The sequence below is a fragment of the Pseudochaenichthys georgianus genome, chromosome 9 (genome assembly GCF_902827115.2).
Source record: "Pseudochaenichthys georgianus chromosome 9, fPseGeo1.2, whole genome shotgun sequence".
Taxonomy (NCBI): Eukaryota; Metazoa; Chordata; class Actinopteri; order Perciformes; family Channichthyidae; genus Pseudochaenichthys; species Pseudochaenichthys georgianus.
In genome coordinates, this window is record NC_047511.1 from 17,809,427 (window position 1) to 17,834,172 (window position 24,746).

Sequence of the window (24,746 nt, forward strand, 5' to 3'; positions counted from 1 at the left end):
AGTGCATGCAGGTGTTTAGGGAGCATAGGAGGTTGTGTTATTCATCTAAAGATACAGAAACACATAAAGGGTGCACATAGCTGCAGCTGTATCCTAACTTGTGGCCTCGGGCGAAGTTACATTTCCCTGGTCTGACCTCTTCTGAGACCTCACGTGTTTTTGCCCTTCAGATTATCCTTTCAGGGCCTGCAGGCGTCAGCATGTACGCACTGTCTCGTTCAGGCTTTCCGTTAAGTTTAAAGTATTCATTTTTGGACTTTATTGACCTTCAATAGGGTTGACGACTCAACGTTCTCTGCTGACGTTGTGTCTCTGCTGCCGATTGCTAATAGAATTCTAGTCCCTTCTTGTAAATTCTGGAGTCAACGGTCATGTTTGTCTTTGTTTATCACCTTTTTAACTTTACATCACATGCAGGACATGTTCTTTTTTAAAATCCAAGTCTGACTTATCTCCCATTAAGGCATAGCCAGTTTAAAGTATTCATATTTGGCCTATGCATCTACCAAGTTTCACACATTTTGAACATGATATAATGAATATTTTTGCCCACTTTTATTGTGTTCTGTCAGTTCACAAACCTTCATTGGAGATACAATTGGAGCTCACTGATGAGACTATTGAAGAAATAGTTTTTATATCAGCGTAAAAACGGAGAATACAATTGTACACATGATGACAAAAAGTCACACGGACACAATGAGCTCCAAAAATGCATATTATCTAATAGCATCTAAATAGACTAATGGCTCCCTTAAAGACCAGCGGAGGACTTTAATGTTGTTTAAAAGTGTAATTGGGCCCTCGGCAGAGGCCTTATTTATCACAGCAAGTGCTCAGAGACGATTCAGAGAATCTTTCTTTCAAACGTCTCCATTAAGGCAAAGCTTCAGCAGCTTTACAACGGTAAGACCACCTGCAGACAGACAACAATGGGTGTGTCCCCCTCCTCCAATACACTAGAAAAATAGGTCTAACTGCCTTCTTCTTTTGTCCTGCTTGTCACCACCGTGTGGGTCTCTGGTGGTGCTGAGTGAAAAGCATCACGGGGGAATCAATTCCTGCTATAAAAAAGATTACTTTACTTCATTTGACAGGGAATTCTTGGAGAGATCATTAACCTGAAAACTGTTTGAGTTGGTTAGTTAGTTTCTTTTGGAATAACATTTAACAACAAAACATGTCATAATTTTTCATTTAGTTTACCACTGATTCTTACTTTTACTTTAAGTTACTTAAAGTAAAGTTAAATTAAGTAAGACTTTGAACACTGGACGTAGTACTTTTACATACAACTGTTTATTCGTTTTATGGATTTGAGTAACACTCTCAAGCAGTATCAGTTTACTCTTGTAGCTAAATGGCAGGAAAGTGAATAAAACTACATCCGCTTATTGTGTAATACAATACTGGGAAATAATACAATAATGGAACCCTGTGTCTTCGTAGTTTTGTAGCTGTTTTGTGTATATCTTTTTGTGTGTCTGTGAAGCTGTTTTTCCATCTCCTTTAACGTTTTTCTGAAGTCATTTTGAGAATCTCAAAATACAGTCCACTCTTTCGACAAACTCCTCTCCAGGTAAACAATGGGTGCGTTTCAATTCCTTTTTAACCCAGGCAACTCCGTACATGTTTAAATATCCACCCACTTGAAAGATTATAATTTGAAAGGAAAACTACGGTCCCGACCTCAGGGGCTTACAGGGAGATCATGCTGTTAACCCCTGGGTGTCCAGTAACTGTTGCTGCAGCGCACATTCATGATGTGGTGATGCCTTCAGGATCCCAGCTGTAATTTAACTACTATTTTAAAATAATATTTAATAACTTTTTGTGGATAATTGTGTCTTTAAAATAACAGTTTGTGTTAATTCTATTATCAGTCCAGGTAATTGTACGACTACAAGTTGTACTAATTGGTCTGTTGTGCCCCCTGCTGGTGTTTCTGAAAACCAATCTTACTATCCTTATAACAGAATGGTCATTGATGAGTTGAGTTGAGAATGTGGCCTGATTTGAATGTGAAAGATATTTAACAGCACCTCAACTATCTAACTAAACTAATAGATTATTTATATGGTTGAATTTAATCTTTCAGTGTGTAATACGATCGTAGATATTCGATCTGTCTGTGCAGTTTAAGCATGTGTTGGGGAAGAAACTCTAACAAACACAAAATTAGCAGATTTATCAATCATTTATGAAAAATATTAGTTAATTGAAGCCCTAAAGTAAGTGCAGTGCACCTTTCTGTTGTTTGAGGTTTGGAAATACATTAATAGAAAATATTATATCTATTAAAATATTGTTTGGTAAAATATCATGGTTATAATACTTATTATATTGGAACAATTCTAAAGGCCTTCAGTAACATGTGGTTAATATACAATGTTTGGATCAGTTATGGTTCTTAAAATTCAAATTAACAAACACCATTTAATTAAATAACAGACTCATAAATGAATTCTGAAACGTTTACAGGGGTCAGCATGCAAAAACAAACCCGCATATAATAACGTTTACATTCTCCATACATCAAAATGTTGTACATGCACACTGAGTGATTTCCTGATTTGGTTTAGTTATAATAATATTTGAAACAATGTTGGAACTTGATCTAATAATGGACAGAGAAGATATACCAAACCTAAAACATCATGTTGTCTACATATCTTACAGGAATAGTACAACGTTTTGCTTATTATTTGCGTTCTCGACGATAGAAGACTGATTCTAGATTGAATATGCTGCCACAGCCAGCTGCCGGTTAGCATAGCTTAGCATAGAGACAGGAACATCTTCATTTACAACACTGCAACTGTATGAGACATACATCCTAACAAAAGCATGAGTTCACCGTTCTGGACAGGGTGAGGGTTTGAATCCCGCCTGAGACCAGGAGGGACCCCGGTACTTGTTGGCAGTTGGCACTGATACAAAACAACATCAGTGTACACTTAACTTTGCCTCTAGAAGTTAAAACACTTCTTCGCTAAGGCACCTGCAACACTTTAGCTGCAATTAATTAGTGCAACTGATGTAAAGCTGCACAATGATCAATTGTTGTATCGTACAATGTTGTTTTGTTTCTTAAAGCCTTTAAGAGGAGTGTAGTTTCTGCACATATATGGAGATGCAAAGCCGTTTGAAATCAACATCTGCACACTGACACACACAGTTTAGTCAGCAATCAGTGATTCAACAGAAACATAATCATAATTCTTTCAAGGAAAAGGGGTACATTCACAGTTTTATGTTATGATAATTGTGTGGATTTGCTGTTTTTTGGTTTGATATCATTTTAAACTGAGTCACTTGAAGGGGCATCAGAGAAATGCATTTTATTGGCCTCTTATGAACAGGCGCTGCAATAATTAGTTTAAAAGATTTTGAAAATAATGTATTGCATCTGTATAATGCATCTATTTTGACAATTGATTAATCATTTGAGTAATTGTTTAGGTTATATCCAAACATTCTGTTGTTTAGGGGTGTCAAATGTGATTTATTTTAGTCGGCCTAACAATGTATTACATTTAATACTTTTAGGAGTTTTAGGTTTTCTGGTCAGACAAAAAAAAAAAAATCATGAAATCAACTCAGATCTAGAACATCTAGAAAAACATTCACTACTGATTATATATGGGATTTGATTTAAGAAAATTAAATAAAAATTGGCGAGTCAGTTGCAGTATTCTTTTCACTTTTAAAGTCTTTTGATAAAAAATAATGACCGATATGGCTAATAAATGCAGAATCTAATATTATTATTTTTTGAACAATTCAGCCTAAATGTGATGTTCTTTTGTTTCTGTGTTTGTGGTTTATGCAACACTTTTTGTGTGATTATATCTTAATAAAATAAACAGTTGGTTTCACCTTAAAACTACACTGAAATGTCAAGTGGACATGTGCTGTCAAATACCCTGAACTCTAGCCTCGCCTTAATCCCATGTGATCAACACGGCTGTTGCTCTGCAGCATCCTACGTCTCAATGTGCGTCATAGAAGCAGCTTGGCTTTATCTCCCCGGTCTCCCCTCCCCCTGCTACCCGGTGAGGAATCTGAGCTGAGGTCAGTTTTCAGTGTTTCCCTCTGCTCAGATGTGGGGGTCTCCCTCCAGCTTGGTGAGGTCGGTGGCCGTCCCCATGAACATGCTGCGTCCTCGCTCCAGTCGGCTCTTCTTGTCCGTGAGGCGGAAGGCCTCCATGAACTCCTCGATGTCAATGCTGCCGTCCTGGTTGCTGTCGATGGTGACGGCCAGGTCTGAGATGGCTTCCTCCGTGATCTCCATCTTCAGGTAGACGCTCAGCAGCTTCCAGGTCTGCCGGAAGTCCTCCATGGTGATGAAGCCTGGGTGGAGGGAGGAAGTTAAAGATGCTGTGATAGAAACCGGCTGAGAGGGGCAAATGTGTGCGCGGTGAGAGGAGGGGGAGGCCAGTAGATCAGTGGGTTAATCCTCGTCTAAACATAGCTACAGGTGGATAAGCACTTTACAAAGCCTTGACACACCTCCACTGAAGAACACCGTCTCTCATTGGATGGTCTGTGCATCAGAAAAGTCTTTGTATAATGGGTTAACAAACTTTCTATTTAATCGTTGGGCATATGGGACAATAGTTTTTTCTATATACATCTTCCTATTTTCAGGAATGAATCATTAGTCCCATGTGCCCAAAGACCATGACAATCTAAACAAATCTATGTACTCAGAACAAGCTGAATATCAAAGATATGCACACATATAGACTAAAATAATATTTTATATGAAAGCCTTTCCTCATTTAACCAGGCCCACCCCTCCCTACACGCAGATCAGGCAGACTGCGTGGGGCCTTATCTTCCGGAGGGGGCCTCGTCATATGCGCAAATGTGGCGTAACTCATATTATGCGCAAATGCGGTGCTACTATGCGCGCCACAGTTTCCCCGCTGCGAGGCTCCGGTGCTAACAGGAGTGACACAGACCCTCTTCACACAATGTTGCGTGGGGCCACAAATTGGTCAGGGGCAGCCCTGCATTTAACTATTGCTAAAAGTTTGAAGTATTGTACAGTAAGATGCTCGGACAAAATATTGTCTTACATGGCTTTTTTTGTTATATGTCAAATATAGTATTTGGGCACAAATGGTGCAACTTCTTTTCCAGTGATGAATAAATAGTTTTACCTGAGTTGTCCGCGTCTACGATTCTGAAGATGGTCTCCAAGGTGGAGCGGTGGCGATACAAAGTCTCAAGCAGACTCTGGTCAATATGCTGCAAGAAAGTTATTTAAACAGTATTTAAGTGTGTTTAAGTTAGAGTGTGTCTGAATCAACATATGCAAGCAGATATCAAATCAGACGGCATTATTTCTGGGCGTTCTGTCTCCAGCTCGGTAACTCACGTCCGCGTTGGCTCCCTTGATGGCGAGCTCGTTGAACCACTCGTAGTAGTCGATGGAGCTGTCGATGGAGCTGTCGGCAGAGCGACCGGTGACCAGCTGAGAGCGCATTATCCTCCAGGGCAGGCCGAGCCGCATCACACTCTCCACCGCAGACGCCCAGTTGGCCAGACTGACACGACCTGAGGGAGGAGGAAATGTCATCCGTCACCTGATTTATCCAACAACTGTTTTCCAGTTATGTCAATGGATGTTTGATTGTAGTCCTATCGTACGTTTATTATACCAAATCACAGCATGCATTCTGATGGTATTCCTTAAGGCCTTCCTGTGGTACTTTAAATGGATGTTGACCATTTTTAAATGGAGCACAACTTTTTTTTAGCACCAAAAATACCAAATCTGTATAACAAACTGTTGCTTCAACAACTCATTTTAAAACATGGGGTTGACCATCATAACCTTCCATTATAATGATCCAAGCCAAACATTTTCACAATATATTTCAATTGATTATCCATTAAGCCAACAGGATTCAGTTCCAAGCTTGCACACTTCTACGTGTCATGTAGTGAGTGACTTTTTATTGCCACCTGAACGTCCCCTGTCGTTCAGAAGTATTATTTCTAAGGACCAGAATAAAATGTAAAGCCATTATAAATCATATTCTTTGAAAGTTACACTAAATATTCCCCTGTAAACAAAACGTTCAAGTACATTTGAAGTGAAATAACTCAAACTGATGAGCTAAACTACATAAAAAACATGATATGCTTATAATGTACTTGAGAATCAAGAATAGCGAGTAAATCCCAAGACAACAAGTTTCTATGAAACTGCCAAACGTTCATGAATGGACTTTGGGTCAGCCCACAGTCTTTATCTGAATAGGGATAACAGTTGGGAGCTCATATTTCTCCCTAGCCGCACATTGTCCTCCGAGAACTTCGAGTACACAAGAGAACTTCAACACAATTAAATAACACCTGATCTGACTGCTGGAATCTCACTCACACACACACACACACACACACACACACACACACACACACACACACACACACACACACCACACACACACACACACACACACACACACACACACACACACACACACACACACACACACACACACACACACACACACACACACACACACACACACACACACACACACACCTTTGTTTTCACTGTCGAACTTTTTGAAGGCACAGATCAGGTCAGATTTATGTGCAAACAGCTGCTCCCGCAGGACTTTGTTGGCTGAGCGTTCGCTCCGCCCCGCACTGCAAACAAGACAACAACAAATAAAACACAGAAAAATAATCAAAGGCTTGTTGTTAGTGTTACAGGAAATATTCTGACATTTCTATAGCCAAAAACTGATAAAATGCATAAATAATAAACCGATGACTCCCACTGTCTAGATGAAGACTTTCTGGAAGTGTTGTTGTACCTTTGTCTCACGCTGAGCTCTCTGATCATGCTGCTGGCCTGGTACTGAACTAAATAAGGCACAAGGTCTGGACCCAACTTCACGTAGGCCCCCCTGTTGCTTCCCACATCGTAGTAGTTTGAAGCGGAGAACAGTGTGAGGACCTAGGTGAAATGAAAGAAAATCATTTAGTTAATTCTGAAAACATTAGAGGGTCTTCGGGCTGTCAGAGTCTGAGCTCACCTTACGGTTGTGGCAGAACTCGTAACCTTCCTGTTTGCACTCGTGCGAGCGGATGATGAGCTGCAGGTTGTGTCTGTTCAGGAAGTCTTCAGTGACGTCGGGGCCCCAGTAGCAGCCCCCGCCCCGCACCTCGTTGGGCACGCAGCCATCCTGAGCCATGGGGTCGCTCCACAGCAAGTCCAGGATCTGGAGGCCCACGGGAAGGACAGACGAGAGAGATTTAGATTAAAACCTTCTGATTGTTTGTGTGCAAAATGAAATACTGGTACACCTGAAAATCAAAAATAATTGAATTAGAGAATTTCAGACCTTTCTAAAAAAAGGGACATAAAACGGGAAAAGGAACCCTCAGAAATAGCAGTTGACAACACAAGGTCATGATAAGGAAAAAAACATGTTTTCAAGCCAAGATGGATAGAGCATCCTTAGAAAAAGGGAAATATAACATCTACAAACTCCATCTGCTGAGCAAGATCATAAGATCAAGATCTCCACAACAGCTACTAACGGACTCTGTGTTGATTTGATTGACTGTTCACTGGAATAGCAATTCTAAAATATCTTATTCTGAATTTCAACAATTAAATACCAGTTATTTCCAGCTGCTGTTACTCGTGTTTACAGCGGAAGGCGCTTTACAGGTCAGACAATTTACTGAATGAGTTACTCCGAGTTGTTTACAACGATGTACCAAAGTATCAAATGAGACCACTGACTTCTCCTGATGGTGCTTAAGGTTGTGACGGTGGTGAACACACTGCAGAGGGATTCATGATGCGCTGGATTACAGCACGTTAAAGCTCCACACAGGCAACAATCCTCAGCAGGCGAGTGTTGATCACTGATGGAGCGTCTGTCAGGCTGTGACTCAGGACTGACTAAGCCCTCGCAATCAAAATGAAATAAAAATTCTCATGACGTCACTAATTAAAAATCTAATTCAGGAAACTTTAGACCTGAGAAGAACACACAAGCCCCATACTCGCGTAAAACCATTAATGAGTGATGACCTTCTACTCAAACAGGGTTATGACTTAAGGGTCTCCTGGGAACAAAACAAAAGACCAAGGATGGTTGAGGGTTGGAAGGTCGACCTAGCTTAGAAATGATGATGATGTTCGGCGATGTCAGTGGCTAATCTTTATCTGTTCAACTGGATACATTTTGCGATGTTGTTTTGTGTTCGGACTCAGACCAAGCTGATATACCCAGCTGCTGATTTGAAGAAGAAGCCACTGGCTGGAACCAGATCCCCTGACATTCACATCTGTTTTCATATGAATACCCTCAGGTGTCAAAGGTTTAAAAAAAAAAAAACTCAATGTGTAATTCCATGCTATATATTTGTAAGTATCTGAGCAAAGCCCTCACTAGTCGTTCTTCACCTGTTTCCACTCGTCTTCGCTGCTGATAGACTCGCAGGACTGAGACGTGTCATTTTCTGGTCCTAAGGGGCCCGGGAGCCTCTTGTGGACCTCCACTTCCTCCACCGTGTTCGCTCTGAGCCGGTCGGAGAAGTCCTGCAGCGAGCGGTTCTGGAAGCTGTTTCTGGTCAGAGTTCTGGGAGACGTGAGGGAGGGTCTGCGCTGGAACACCTTGTTGGTGGACCCCGCCTCCTCGTCCGAGTCGATGGACTCCCCCGCTACTCTCTGGTGTCTCTTCTTCGGAGGCCTCAGCGCCGAGTTGTACTGGAACAAAAACAGAGCAGGAATTGCAATGGCGTTCAGGATGATTGATAAAACATTTTAAATGAACATGCCTGTGTTCGAGGCTCACATTGTGTCTGTCCACTCTGGCGAGGACGCTGAGGTCGGTGGTGCTGGAGATCCCTCCGTGGATAACCAGCACCTTCTGGTCTATTACAGTCGCTAACGGCAACCAGCTGAAAATCTTCTGCAGCAGCTTCAGGATCCGTTTGCCGTGCATCTGAGGACGAACAGGAATTAAATTCCCCATCCCTTCTTTATTCTTCAGTTTTAGAGTTTGTTGCCAACATGAAAGAGGAGCCATATCTTATAGCCCGAGTTAAGTTTGTACTCTTTTCCTTTTATTCCAGGATTACATTTTACACAATAATTTCACCTGATTTGAATTCCCACACTTTGACAGCAAACATATTTAGGAAATGCCAAATGTCCCGCTTGTTTGAGGATGGCGCTGCTTTGACATTTAACCTGTTCATTCACTTTGTCTGCCATCATACACAAAACACCAAGCCCACATTCTGTTTATTTTTTATGAAATTATTAGAATGATTTTATATGTCTTATATTGTTGTGGTTGAACATTTACTTTTGATATATTTGCCATCTAATAATTCAGCTTTATCTGTTTTGGACTTAAATAAATAGGGTTGGGGGGGGGGAATTAATTGCAACCACAACTTGTAATCTAAAACAACATCAACAAGTTTAATTAATAAATAATAACAATAACCCCCAGTACTGGTCCCACATCCAAACTTGTATTTTTATTGATTTCAAATACATTAAGATAAAAACAATGTATGCAGAAAATGTCATTATTTAACATTGACATTTGAACATCTTTCTTGATAAGGATCACTTATTTTGCATCGCCTGTCCAGTACTTTCTAACTTTGTTTTATGAATTTGTCTTGTCATGATGCTGTTGTTGTCTTTATCTGTGTTTGTAGGACATAAGTTTACAATTGTAGTACAATGCGCACATTTCTACTTTATGGTCTTTATCTTTATTTAAAGTATAGAAGATAAAGTATTTGTATTCTTATTGATTAATACATTTGGTCCGGGTATGGCTCCAATTAAAATGTATTTTTCCAGATTGTGAGCTTAATACTTGTTTATAATTGTATCCAAACAAAGGACAGTAACCTAAAACATTTGGGACATCTGGGGATTCCCTTGTGGATCTTTGACGTCAGACAGTCAACTTTAAAGACGTCAAATCCTCTCAGCCGCGAGGAGGAGTGTCCCTTTTTATATTAGGAAGGAATCTGGCCCGTATCAAGCTTTACTGAGTGTGTAGGCGCAGGCGGGATTACTAAATAAGCAGGGGTTGGAGTTTACCAAACATGTGCATGGAAAGTTTGTATGGTGCTAACAACTTACCCTGTATTTAGACAACACCTCCTTTGTGAAGCCGTACCTACATCAGCCAGAGACACACAAGATGACAGTTAGAAACTCTGATTTTAGGCTTCACCCCCCCCCCCAGTTAGACATGGTTTCACCTCAGGTTGACTATGTGGTCCTCGTGGTTTCCTCTGTTGAGGTACACTTCACTTGGATAGACGAGCAGGAATGAAAACAGGATGATGAGGATCTCTATGGAGTCTTTGCCGCGGTCTACAAAGTCTCCGTTAAACAGATACGGCTTCTCCAAGGACGGCATGTCATTCTGTGATGTAAACAAATGAAGCCATCAGGAGTGAGTCAATCTGTAATCTCAAAGTAAACACATTACAGGCCACAGCACTGATCCTGGTTCACTGACTCGGTGTTTTCTAAATGTAGAATAATGCAGCATGTTGCAGCTTGACAGTCAAACGTATCATAACTCATTTAACGATTAGCTGATAGCGTTTTGAAAATGGTTAATCATTCAAGTTTCATTTTAGAAAATAAATCTGTTTTTCTCAATTGCATATCATGAAAATAAAAATAAACGTGGTTTGGTCAGACAAAACAAGACATTTGAAGACACCTTAGTGTTTTTGAATATTTATTTTACATATGATATATAAATACTCACTCAATCATTTAAATTGAAATAATAAACAATAATTAATTACTTGCAACCTGATAACTACTATCGGGCCCTGGAGTACAGAAGGAGGTTTTGGAGGTTTTAATAACAGTAGAGGATTTCAATCAAATATTTATTTCTATAGATGCCTCTTTTTAAAATTAAATAATCATAGCTCATGAGAAAAAAACATTTTCACGTCAGCCATTCTATCAGTTTTAGATTTTAGAAGAGAAAATGTGTACCTTGTAGAAAATCAGCAGCAGGTCTTCCAGTTGTCCATGCAAATCTCCTGTAATGAAGAGGATATATGTTGATGAATAAATAACAACAAACATAAACAAACTGCCTACATTAAAGTCAGAAAGTGCTTCACAACAGAGAGCAATTTTCTTGATTAGTCTAAAACCCCAAAAGATTCAGTTAGCAATCTAGACGCTGGAATCAGATCACTTTAAGTTAGTAAAATGATGAACTGATCAAATCTCACCACAAATAGTGATTTCTTTGCTGTGGCAGGTGGAGATACGGTTGATATTTGGCAATAGCCGAAGCTGTTTCCACGTTTCAAGCAGGAGCTGGAGGACGTAGCGCGAGTGCAGCTGCTACTGGGAGAGAGACTTATTAGCAAAAAGGTTTTAGACACATGAACAGGTAAGATCACAGCAGTGATATTTTGATTCATAGGTTTGAGCTTTACAGTAGGTATTTTTTATAGCACAGCATGTGAAACAACAACAATAAACAAATGATAATTTTTTTTAAAGATTGCTTTTCTGCCGCCTAAACAACAAGTTAAGAAGGAAAATGTCATAATGATAACATGCCAATGAAGATACAGATGTTTTTTATTTTATATATATATATATATATAATTAATACCAATAAATACTTGTTAAGTAAAAAGCAGACTCCTTCTTAAATGAATAAACATGATAGTGGTCAATTGACACACCTTAGCATGTTTCTATAGAATAATGTCTGTTGTGGATCTGACAGTGTCCAAAAATCTTGCAAACCTGTCAGATTTCTTTAAAACTTCATAATGTTAAATGCTGGTCATGTTATTTCGGGTCCAGTGAAACACGAGAAGTAGACTATCATGTGCAGTGAGTCTGTACATGAACTGTGACAGAGGTACATGTTTCTTTAAGGCTGGACTGCAAAGTGGAGGTGTGCACCTACCTTCTTGTTCCTGAAGGCCTCCACCAGCCCCACCGCCTGCTCCACCGTCAGAGGAAAGGTGAGGTGGGGTCCTGAGTAAAGATCTGGCACCTCGATGTTCTTGTAGCAGAAGTACCTCTCCCACTCTGCATCCCGACAGACCTCATTCTCTCTGAAGATGTGCGAGATCAAATTCCCTGGAAGCAAGGACAAGAGGACAGTTCAAAGTCAGGGATTCAGGAAATGCTGGTCAAATAAACTGTCTGTTAAAATGTCAAAGCTTACGCTCATTGCTTGCAGGTGTGAAATTGTCCATCAGGTAGCCGAGGAAGTTATAAAGCTACAAGTGGAGGAGACGTGAAAGTTAAGATCTTATGTTCATTCTTACTATTTAGAGACATATACAGGACCATCCCTGTTGTTTCTCACCTTTATCTGAGCCTGTTCTCCAGAGTATTCGATGGACTGGAAGATGTGCCAGGTGTATCTCCGCCTCATCTCTTTGCGGGCGACAAACTGACGGTACCATCGCTGAATCAGAACGGCAGATTTTATAGCTGAAACGACGACAAAAGATGATCAGAAAATATTCAAATGATAGAATTGTTCACAACATGCTATTGCTTTTCCAACATTCAGTTAATAATCGTTCTTCGTATCCTTCTTATTAAGAGACACATTTAAAAAGAAAGTTCTGGTTCAGTTATGACTTAAAACAAACTTGACATTTGTTATGTATTGAAAAGGAGCCTATAAGAGATTGTGATATTGCCAACATTTGATATTTATGTCAACACCGGTAAACATATTTTTGAACAATACTGTGATATCCTCTTAGGTTGCCCTGCCCTGTATTGAGACCAACAATCTGTCACGGACCTTAACAGACAAAACAAGAAGGGAAGTAAAAAAATAAGATTTACCACATTATCACTATAGCTTGTAGCTCTTTGGTGTTTATTTTAAGTTCAATTCTCAACTAAATTATTTGTATGTATCATTTCAGACTCACCACAACAACTGGAAATTCCCTCCACAACAAAAATGTGTTTAGCTTGTGTGAAATATCTGAACATCTCTGCTTAAGCTGGGTATTCAATCTTGCTTCCACCTGCCCTCATACTCATATGGAAAACAACAACAACAACAATCACAGCAAGGTGTGGCTTACTTATAACAGCTGCAGACAGCAGCAGAGGAAAAAGGTCAAAGAAAAATACAGATTATTACAACAAATAAAACAGGGAGAGATTACATCTGAAGGGTAAACTATGGTAGACAACAAGTGGGACATAGTGGTGAGGATTTATATACATCTCAGAAGGTTAAGAGAGAAAAATAGGTGTATCGGTCAATGTTTGAAGGATCATCGTTACCTTTTCCAGAGTTTTTGTGGAACTGGTTGGACTTTGAGACGCCACATCCCATGACTGTTCCTGTTCAAAGCACCAAACAATCCTCACATTATGTAAAAGCTATCAGAGGTGACATTAAAGAATGTACACAGCTGTATAGTTTAAGTACAACGTAATTAATCCTAAACTGCTCTCTACTAGGAATGCATTACTTTTTTGGAGTCACAAAACAGACTTTACAACAACTTGAAGTAACCTGCTACAGTCCAGTTGACCCTGTTCATTGACAGAGTGGAAAGTTGAGCGTGGCTGGTCATCAGCTGGAGAGCTGGAGTTGGAAGACGTTCAACCTTTTAATCTCATTACTGCTGGCTCCTCACTTCTGTGATTGGCCTCAATCTTAAAGCACGGGGCTTTTTTTTTAAATGTAGACTAAAATAATACCATCTATGAAACTGAAAAAGGGAGGAAATATCTATATGGACTGAAGTAGTTTTTATGAAATGGACAAATTATTGTTTTAAATCATCATCTGTTGTATACGGTAAACAAATAATCCCTTAATGAATGTTTACAATGTACACAACCGTTGATTGATCAATCTGTATTTTAGGTTGATCAATCAAACCTAAAATATACATTTCATTGAATTGGGTGGCACATAATTCTCTTGCTGGTTATGACCTACTTTAAAAAGGAACAGATGGGTGACTTTCCTAACATGTAAAGAGATCTGTACTACAATGTAAGCCTGGCATTTTAAGTGGACTAAAATACATTTTGAGAAGCTCTTGATTCAGATCTGGAACATGAAGATGTTTCTGTCTTTATCTGCTTTTTTATGGTTTAACTCACTTGATCTTTAAATCAGCAGTGTACTTACGTGGTCACCTCTTCAATCCAGTCACCAGCTCCCAAGTTGTTTGGCTTGCAGTTTCAATGAATGTTCAAACAGCCATTTGTTCAGTTTCATCCTCCAACAGTCCAACAGGATCAGGTCAAGAACTGCAGGATGTCTATCAGACCATTCATTGTACTGTGAGAATGACAGCAACACCCAGTAACTCAGCACAGAGGCCTCATCAAGCTCCGTGAGTCTGTGCTGAAGCTGGTTTAGTCTTTAGTGCTTCAGTGTGTGATCGTATGAGAAAGGCACAGAGTCACAAGTGGATTACTTGAGCTAATGACTTGATGCGACTAGACTGGGCTTTTTATAGGAAGAGGGTGAAGTGCCGCGGGAAACTATAAGTAACAAGCGGCCAGGATGTGTTTTTGGTCTTTTTTATCACATGGGCTTCTTTTTTGGATTGTGTGCTATGAAGTAAGTAAGGTATTACCAAACCTAAGCATGATGATGTTTGTTAGATGTCACCTTATGTTGAGCAAAATAAAGGTAATCTCCATGTTTCACTTGTAACGATGATAGTTGTCTGACATTAGAGTTATGTTCATGGCAGGCTGTAAGAAAAAGTATGTCTCCCCAAAAACAATTCAGTATTAACTTTAACTAATTTATCACTGTTTTTACCCCTCAAATGTTTCCCCAATGTAAACCCCAACAAGTGATTTAGAACATAATTTAAAAATATTACTTCATTTCACTTGCTGCAAGTCCCACACAGTTACATCTTTGAATCATTATTATTACAATTAAATTAAATGAAAAAAGGTCAAATGTACACCAAAGGTTACCAGTCAAAGTTGTATCTTTATAGCTGTATTTATTTATATATTTTATCTTGAAAAATGACCACATAAATAAAATGTATTAGAACTTGATAGGAATAAAATATTACACATGGCTAATAATTAAGCTAATTTCCAACGAATGGCTAATCATTTACACAACGTTATAACGCTAGGTGCTAATCAAATATTTGCGATGCAGTTTCACTACGAGATTAACTTGAAAGGTTCATGTAACATCATCCTGTTTATGACCAACATCAATTGACATGTTATTTAATATATAAAACCCATTACGTTGCTTTACAAACATACCTGAACGCCGCGGCTCTTGAACGCATCCCGCAGCACTGTAAACGTATGGCGGAGGTGAGTTAGCTAATGTTGGCTAGAAACCTTTAAAAAAGCTAAAAGCAAGCTGTCCTGTGTTTTATATTGACATCAATTAATAGAGAATTGTCAGATTTGAGAGAAATGTAGGAGAAACGTGTGTTGCTCCGCTTGTTGCATGATTTAAGGAGGTGTGTTTGTTTGAGTCGCTCACAAACACAGGTTCTGTTATGGGTTCATGTGAGGTTCAATGTGGTTGTTACGTTAACTCCATTGACAGCTTGTTCGGTACTTAAAACTAATGCTATCGTGTTCAACAGTCTTTATATATTTAACAGTCCTTGCCTTGTATTAATAGAAAGTTCATTTATTTTTCAATACTTAGGCCTACTTATCAATATACCCAGTGTTGGGTAAGTTACTTCCAAAATGTAATATATTACATATTACTTATTACTCTCTTTTGAAAGTAATAAGTTACATTACAATATTACTGTCTCTGAAATGTAATGAGTTACACTACTTTAGTTACTTTTACCAAAATAACCGCAAAAGAATGGCTAGGTATTTTAAATGCTAAAATGTAGTTTAGTGCAGATCATTATACATCCAGTGAATGGCAATGTGGTATAGCATAACAACTGTGTAGGCCCTTAAGGCTATACTAACAACTTGTATTGCACGGCTTAGTTGAATACTCGATTCTGATTATAAATTCTTAACATGTGACACGTTCTTAATCCAGCAGTACAGACCACTGTCAAGGACTATAATGAAGGTTGCTAAGGAGGATCAGGAAAGAGAAAGGAAAAGAGGTTAAAAGACGGAGCGCTGGACATCAGATAAATCACCAGAAGAAGGCAGACAGGAAGTAAACAATAACAGGGCACGTAATGGGCTCTGTAGTTTGTTTAGTATATGGCCGTGTACAGGCCCGGTTCCAGAACAAAATGACTCAGGGTGCCTCTGAGATTACAGGGGGCGCAGCAGTAGCAGGTTTACATGAGCAATAGTGGCCGGCAACAGCAATGAAAAATAGCATTGATGGTCCCCAATGAACAGATGATGGCATTTGTTATGTTTTGAAACCAAGCAAGTGAGAACATTTCAAGTTAAAAGTGCAATCAAATGATGAACATATTGTAAATCAAGGCAAATATTATTTGAACTGCTCATGGTTTGAAATGGCAAACATTGAAAAACAAAAGTATTATTAAAACCATGTACTAAATCATCACTTTGGTCCCATCATATACTCTGGGAAGAGAATATTTACTGTGCTTGAAAACTGGTATCACATCATCATGTGAGGTTGACTTTGTGACCTGGAGATCATTTCAGCTGCAACATTAGCTTGTTTATAAGCTTGGGATATGAGATCTTTCTGTAGCCATTCGTTGTGAAGGCACCTGTGCTATTGTATGCATTATTTTTGACCCAACATTTCTACAGGCATGGCAGAATATGGCACTATTTTCACATGAATATTCAAGCCCTTGTCTATTTGTATACCACGAGCTGCAAAATGACCGCCTAACTCCACTGTACAGGCGGGTACTTGTTTAGATATACCTGGGCAGGCTCTGTTTTGCCGTGGTATCCTGGCACCTGCGGGTGCGTAGTCAGGTGGGAGTAAGCTATTGTCCACAACGGAGGGTAACGTGATGTCCCCATCCGACCTGTTGCTACTGTCTGCAGTAGATGCAGTGTTGCTGGCGTTTAGTGATGGTTGCTTTAAACATTTTCGTATAAATGATTATACACAGATGTGTGTCACTGCTGTGGAAGCACTTTGGAAATGATGCACGCGCACCTGACACAATTTGTTGTTTGTATTTTTCGCTCCGTTCTCTTTTTTGAATAGAGGGTGCATAACATTCAACTGCCCCGAAGATCCCGACGCGAAGCCTGAAGGGTAAACACTCCAGGTTTACTAATCAATTTAGTCTCTGGTGTCGGAATGTCTCACTATGTTAGTACATTCTTAAAAAACAAAACACCATTTCATTTCGGGTTAAAATGTGTTGTAACTGCGTTACTGAGCATTGTAAAGGGTAATATATTACCCACATTTCATTAGTAATGCGTTACATTACGTCGTTACAGCAAAAAGTAATATATTACTGTAACTCCGTTACTTTTGTAACGCGTTACACCCAACACTGAATATACCTGGTCTACATTTTAAAATGTCAGAGGTTTTGAGGATTTACACACAATTTACTAGGCCTACGGCAGAATTGGGAAATATAAAGAATAATAGATTGGTTTTTTTCAGAATTATTTGAAAGCCAAATGATGCATGCATAAGGTTGTTTTTATAATAAGTATCAAACGTTTCCTTTTATTACAGGATACTTCCGTGTGTGAGTGTGCAAGTGTCACCTGGAGCTATAATTATTCAAGCACAGATTCAGCATGACAGAAAAAAGCATGTGACCGCGGTGAAGTTAGTTTTAGGTTGGATATTCGACAGAGGCCGTGGCCGTTTCTCAATCTCGAGGATACTGGCTTCCAAGCCAATATTTCAAGTATGCTACGCAGTGGAGGTGCTAGGGGGTGGCTACTTGGGCTCAAGCCCCGGATGTTTTCTGAAACGCCCCGGATGTTTCACTTAAAAAAAAAAAAAAAAAAATTAATTAATTAATTAATTTTTTTTTTTTTAAAGTCTCGGGAGTAATGTGCAGTACCGGAGTCCACCAGAGAGGCAGCCACTGTGGGACATTAGCCTGCGTACTGCGTAGTCTGCCCTGAAGAAGAAGTGATCCTTCCTAGTGCTTGACGAGTTTTAAGCTAATAGCCTATAAAGTGATATTAGAAGGCTATTGTCATTGAAGCAGGCGCCACAAGCTGCAGCAGCAGCAGTATGAGCAGCAGCAGCAGCAGTATCAGCAGCGGACAACAATGTCATCACCAGCAGTCAAGAAATGGATGATGTTTCAGGTTTGTGAATCTAATGGTGATATCTGCACTCTGGCTGACTGAGTAAGAAGTACAAAAGAGTGATGTAACGTTAATGTTATAGCTAGTAAACATGGAGTAACCACACTAAGTATACCTTTATGTTAGTATGTATACAGAACATGACTAAAAATTATCCTAAGATGTAACGTTAACCCTTCATACCTCAGTCTACTTTTAAGACACTAAAATAACGTATTCCCATTTGTATTTTGTTTTCGCGAGTGGAATTATACCGGCTCTCGTTTCAGTACACATAACAACAGAACTGACAGGCAACCCTCTGAATCAGACTCCGATTGGCTGTGACTGCATCCACTCAGAGTGTCAGATTCAGAAACGTGACTCTTACACTCTTTACGTCACAAACAAAGATGGTGGATGAGAATAGATCTATAAAACGAAAAGCAATGCGCCAGAATCAAGGTGAGACTATCCGCATCCTTTAAAACTCTACTCACATTCGTTTCACCTTAATAAGTAAACGACTATTTGAGTGAGTTAAGGCATTAGTTTGCTTCATTAAAGGGTGTTAATGAGTGTTCTCCAGTGCCTTTTGTCCGCTTTAAGGTGTTATTAAGGTAGGGTTAATGTTGCTCTCAAAGTGCACCAGATTGATGCTTCCAACTTCAATATTTAAAAAAAAAATCTTCCCGGGGGAGCATGCCCCCGGACCCCCCAAGAGGAGCCAACGACCCCCCTAAAGGATGTTCAGTTCACCCCCCACTTATAAAAAATAGCACTGTACCCCTGCACCCCCCCCCAACCCAACAACTCCTGGGCTAAGCCCCGGATCTCCTACAATCCTAAATCCGCCATTGATGCTACGTCATCGAGTGCCGCCGAAGTACTGTTCCAATGTCCAGCATACTTGGAATTCCACCGAGGCCACGTCCTTGGTTTGGGGGAAATGTCGAGGCTGCACATGGGTAGACTTCGCGTCCTTAAAATCCCCACAATGCTTTGCGCACGGACCAATTTCAAAAACCCTTGCGGAGAATGGCTGAACTGACACAGTTCCATTCTTCTTTGTTTTCCGAAGCCGTGGCTTGGAAGCATACTTGCTTCATTTCTGAAGGAAGTGACTTGGAAGTACGCGACTACCAAGCCAGCATCCTCGAGATTGAGAAACGGCCACTGCCCTGAAGCAGGGCTGCCAACACTCACGCATTGAGCGTGAGAGTCACGCAATTAACCCATATCTCACGCACTCACGCCACACTTGCCTCACGCTAAGTTTTCGTCCAAAATGTATGTATATTATAAATATAAAAATAAAGTGAAGGAACAGCAAACCGAGTGGTCTACGAAATGAGACGGTCTTCTGGCTTAGTTCAGTAAAGTTGGAATGATATTGGGAGATTCTGATTTCACGGATCAATAACGCATGAACAAAACGTTATTCAGACACAAATGACATCTCCTAAGTACCGTGGTAAGGTTGACAACGAACTACAATCACATTTTGATCAAAAAAAGCCAATACGCGCCGTCCTTCGAGCTGGACACATTACATTGGTATCTATCTGCAGCCGGAGAAGAAACGAGTGCTCAGGGACCGTCTGCAAAGTGCAACTCCGAAAAAAGAGAATACAATAATATTCAATCACTATTATACAGCTTATTACTACCAAACTCACTACACACATCAATAGTCTCCTGTGTGTCATACTACAGCAAGGAGTTTGGAAGAATATGCTTTTTTTCTTCTTTTTTTTTTAATCCGATGACATTATCAGTGATTTTAAACTGATTATATACCGAAATAACATCAACACTGTGGGCGCCGCCATTTTCCGGACGTGACGTAAACCATGCGTTTGGTTTTCGAAGACACGTTGATCTCCATGTTATTTACTGTAGTTTCTCTCTTCAAATATGCCTCACTGTATCGCGAAATATTGCCACAATTCTGATAGAAACAATCCACGGAATGCTCGGTTCCATCTGTTGCCAAAAGGTAAGCGTAAGAAGTACATTCGGAGGCAGTGGCTAGCGAAATGTGGCCGGCCCGAACCGAAAGATTCACAGGCTCATGTATGCAGCGAACATTTCAAATTTCCGGACGACTACTCTGAGAGTATGATAAAACATAACATGGGATTTATGGAACAACCATTACTTAATGGAGATGCAGTACCATCGGTCTTTCTGGTGTCATCACCGACCAGGACACCAGTTCGGCCAGTTGAGAAATAGCCCTCTGCAAGTGTGAAGCGACGGAGGAGCAGAAGTAGTGCTCGGAGTAAGAATAAGGTATGTTATAGCGCATTTCCATTGCAGCGGCTCGCCCCGTTTTAACGTCCTTTAGCGTCCAGGCCAGTTTTTGGGGGCCTTTCAATATAGCGTAGTACCGGCTAGTGTGTATTTCCCCCCAGTTTTTTCCGGCCCCATAACATCGTGATTCTATGGCCAGGGACAACGAAGCTGAGTATGCTAAACTAGAGAGGGAATCGCTATCAAGGGTGGTACCACACGCATACATATAGTATCTTATATCATATTCCTATTATACACACATGCATTTCCAAACATTTGGACTACCTATGTTGCAAATGTATTATCTTTTCAATTTACACACGGCATCTATTGCACATCTGTCCGTCCTGGGAGAGGGATCAATCAATCAATCAATCAATGTTTATTTATATAGCCCAATATCACAAATGTTACATTTGTCTCAGTGGTCTTCACAGTGTGTACAGAATATCAGTATGACAATACGACACCCTCTGTCCTTAGACCCTCACATCGTACAAGGAAAAACTTCCAAAGAAAACCCAGTTTTAAAGGGAAAAATGGGAGAAACCTCAGGGAGAGCAACAGAGGAGGGATCCCTCTCCCAGGACGGACAGACGTGCAATAGATGCCGTGTGTAAATTGAAAAGATAATACATTTGCAACATAGGTAGTCCAAATGTTTGGAAATGCATGTGTGTATAATAGGAAGATGAATCCACGAGGATATCCATCCAGGACCTCCTCTGTTGCTCTCCCTGAGGTTTCTCCCATTTTTCCATCCAGGACCTCCTCTGTTGCTCTCCCTGAGGTTTCTCCCATTTTTCCCTTTAAACTGTGGGTTTTCTCCGGAAGTTTTTCCTTGTACAATGTGAGGGTCTAAGGACAGAGGGTGTCGTATTGTCATACTGATTCCCCCATCCAATCTCTTCACATTGGTCAAAACTTCTTCCTCTGCTGACGAGTCCGAACTCAAATACTCCGCCATGTTTCCGTGTGTTGACAAAGTGAACGCATGGATGACGTCACGACCATCACGTGACTACTGAAAATGGCAAAAATGGCGGCGGCCAGATGGAATATACAGGTTTTGATAAAAAAGAGCTATAAAATCATTATTTACCGGGGAATATCGCTGATTTCTTCAGGGTATGGTTTAAACATAATGTTTCACTAAATACTGAAGTTTTGATTAATTATCTAATGAGTGGACCATTCCTTTAAATAACTTTACTATTATACAGTATATTTCTACCAAACTCACTATTTGCATTGTTGTTGTTAGCATTTGGTTAGCTTAACGGATATTAAAAGCTGTTTCTAAAACAAGGAAAGGGAGAGCTCTGTCCTGTCAGACTAAGAGATAACTACAGCTCAGTGAGGTAAGGGACTCTTTAGTCTAGTTATCTCAGTGGGTCTCAAACGTTTTGGTCACCATTTATGAGAATAAATGAAAACAGGTATGAAATACTATATGACAGTAAAGCAAGAATACAGTTTAAAAGGTGAGTGATTTGTAAAATATCTATAAAGAAAAAGAAAATCTGTGTACAGTTCTGTTTCATATGGGTGTTGAGAGATGTATCCATAAATTAATTTTGCTCTCAAAATGCACCAGGTTGATGCATTTAACTTCAATATTTAAAAAAAAAAGAATCTTCCCGGGGGAGCATGCCCCCGGACCTCCATAGAGGAGGTGAGGACCCCCCCACTTGTAAAATAGCACTTTACCTCTGCTTACACCTACTGTATATGCCATTTTATATGCTGTGAGCTGATTATCGAGCCTTCATTGTAAGAGTCGCAGGGACACTGTGTATGTGCGTATTCCACTGTCGCGCCCGGGAATGGGAAACCCTAGTTTGTTCATGTACTAGTTTGTACATGTTCAATACATTTGTAACACTGTACACATGAACGTTTCTTTTTTCGGTTCACCAAAAAAAATATCTCACTCCAAGCTGAACTCAAATGTTGGTAGCCCTGCCTGAAGACCTGAGAGATCTGGATGGTTCATAATTTAGTAGTAGGTCAGACATTTATTTTGGGCCTAAACCATTCAAAGCTTTATAAACCAGCAGCAGTATTTTGAAATAAATTCTTTGACACACAGGAAGCCAGTGTAAAGACTTCAGAACAGGAGTGATGTGATCCACTTTCTTAGTGTTAGTGAGGACTCGAGCAGCAGCGTTCTGAATTAGCCGCAGCTTTCTAATAGATGTTTTAGTGAGACCTGTAAAGACATCATTACAGTAGTCCAGTCTGCTGAAGATAAAAGCATGGACAAGCTTTTCCAAATCCTGCTGTGACATTAGTCTTTTAATCCTAGATATGTTCTTTAGGTGATAGTAAGGTAAGGCAAGGCAAGGCAAGGCAAGTTTATTTATATAGCACTTTTCAACACAAGGCAATTCAAAGTGCTTTACAAAAAATGAAAGACATTAAGCATTAAAAAAGAAAAGCTAATAAAATAAACATTAAAAGGAAAAATACATGGATAAAAGTTACAGTGCAGTTTAAGATATGAATAGTTCAATTAAAAGCAGCGACAAAAAGAAAAGTCTTCAGCCTGGATTTAAAAGTAGTAAGAGTTGCAGCGGACCTGCAGGTTTCTGGGAGTTTGTTCCAGATATTTGGAGCATAATAACTGAACGCTGCTTTACCATGTTTAGTTCTGACTCTGGGGACAGAAAGCTGACCAGTCCCTGAAGACCTGAGAGATCTGGATGGTTCATAATTTAGCAGGAGGTCAGTAATGTATTTTGGGCCTAAACCATTCAGTGCTTTATAAACCAGCAGCAATATTTTGAAATCTATTCTTTGACACACAGGAAGCCAGTGTAAAGACTTCAGAACTGGAGTGATGAGATCCACTTTCTTAGTGTTAGTGAGGACTCGAGCAGCGGCGTTCTGAATCAGCTGCAGCTTTCTAATAGATTTTTTAGTGAGACCTGTGAAGACACCATTGCAGTAGTCGAGTCTACTGAAGATAAAGGCATGGACAAGTTTTTCCAAATCCTGCTGTGACATTAGTCTTTTAATCCTAGATATGTTCTTTAGGTGATAGTAGGCTGATTTAGTAACTGTTTTAATGTGACTGTTGAAACTCAGGTCAGAGTCCATGACTACACCTAGATTTCTGGCTTTATCTGTTGTTTTGAACATTGCAGACTGAAGCTCAGCGCTAACTTTTATACGTTCTGACTTGGCTCCAAAAACCATTACCTCAGTTTTATCTTTGTTTAATTGAAGAAAGTTCTGACACATCCAGTCCAGGGTTTCCGTTAGCCGGTAATTACCGGTTTTTAGCTGGTAAAATTTATTAAAAACCGGTAAATTCAAAACCTACCGGTCAAAATGTCTGGTAATAATTAGGGAGGCTCCGATCGATCGGCCGCCGGTCATTATCGGCCGATATTCACTCTTAATAGTTTGATCGGTGCTCTCAAAGGCCGATCAGGAGAGCTGGATCTGATCGATATGGACATAAACGCGAGTGAAGTGTAACCGGACGAGAGAGAGAGATCAGATCAGCTGCTGAGTCTGGAGACACGCAGCTCTGCATAATCACCTGAAGCCCCGCCCTCTGTTTAGCGAGCTGCAGGAGCTGCATGAGAAACTGACGTGCTGTCAGGAGAGAGAGGGAGGGAGAGGGGAAAAGAGAGGATCCGTTTCTCCCGTGTTATTATTCAAATGTAATGTAAACTTTTGAATAATGTACGTTATCTACTACAAGTAGTTTGTTTGAATGTAATAATTATGTTGTTTGTGGAATCATTTTTTGAAAAATGAATCTGAATTTTTCGATCTGTTACAATTATAAACTGAAGCAATATAAAAATGAGCCCCGTGAACTGAGTTTTAAACTGAAGCATATCTGCTCATAGTCCGGTAATTACATGCTAACGGAAACTCTGCTACACAACTCTTATTATTATTGAAATATGACCGGTAAGTTTCAAATTAGTCCGGTAAAATAAATTCTGCCCGGACATTTGACCGGCGAGGAAAAATCCTAGCGGAAACCCTGATCCAGTCATTGATTTGTTCAATGCACTTACTCAGTGTTTGAATTGGAGCATAGTCTCCTGGTGAAAATGTTACGTAAATGTGTGTGTCATCTGCATAGCTATGGTAACTTATTTTGTTGTTCTTCATTATCTGAGCCAGTGGTAGCATGTAGATGTTAAAGAGAAGAGGCCCCAAGATGGAGCCTTGAGGA

The 24,746-nt window shown here is 39.9% G+C and overlaps 2 protein-coding genes across 2 annotated transcripts in view; one reads left to right on the top strand and one right to left on the bottom strand.

Moving 5' to 3' along the window:
- Positions 1 to 3,463: 3,463 nt before the first annotated feature.
- On the bottom strand, positions 3,464 to 15,364 carry ppef2a (protein phosphatase with EF-hand domain 2a). Its single transcript, XM_034090811.1, has 18 exons — positions 15,311 to 15,364; positions 14,193 to 14,325; positions 13,331 to 13,390; positions 12,384 to 12,511; positions 12,240 to 12,294; positions 11,976 to 12,151; positions 11,281 to 11,395; positions 11,036 to 11,082; positions 10,276 to 10,442; positions 10,154 to 10,190; positions 8,838 to 8,987; positions 8,447 to 8,749; positions 7,062 to 7,247; positions 6,840 to 6,982; positions 6,563 to 6,669; positions 5,387 to 5,565; positions 5,169 to 5,256; positions 3,464 to 4,353 (listed from the first exon to the last, which is right to left on the bottom strand). The coding sequence occupies exons 3-18, from the start codon at positions 13,380 to 13,382 to the stop codon at positions 4,100 to 4,102; spliced, it is 2,187 nt and encodes a 728-aa protein (XP_033946702.1). The 5' UTR covers positions 13,383 to 13,390; positions 14,193 to 14,325; positions 15,311 to 15,364; the 3' UTR covers positions 3,464 to 4,099.
- Positions 15,213 to 24,746, top strand: part of LOC117452288 (flavin reductase (NADPH)-like) — a 31,387-nt gene continuing 21,853 nt past the window's right edge. The window contains exon 1 of the mRNA XM_034090810.2: positions 15,213 to 15,364. Within this exon, the coding sequence (XP_033946701.1) occupies positions 15,356 to 15,364 (9 nt within the window). The 5' untranslated portion in view covers positions 15,213 to 15,355. The remainder of the gene's footprint in view (positions 15,365 to 24,746) is intronic.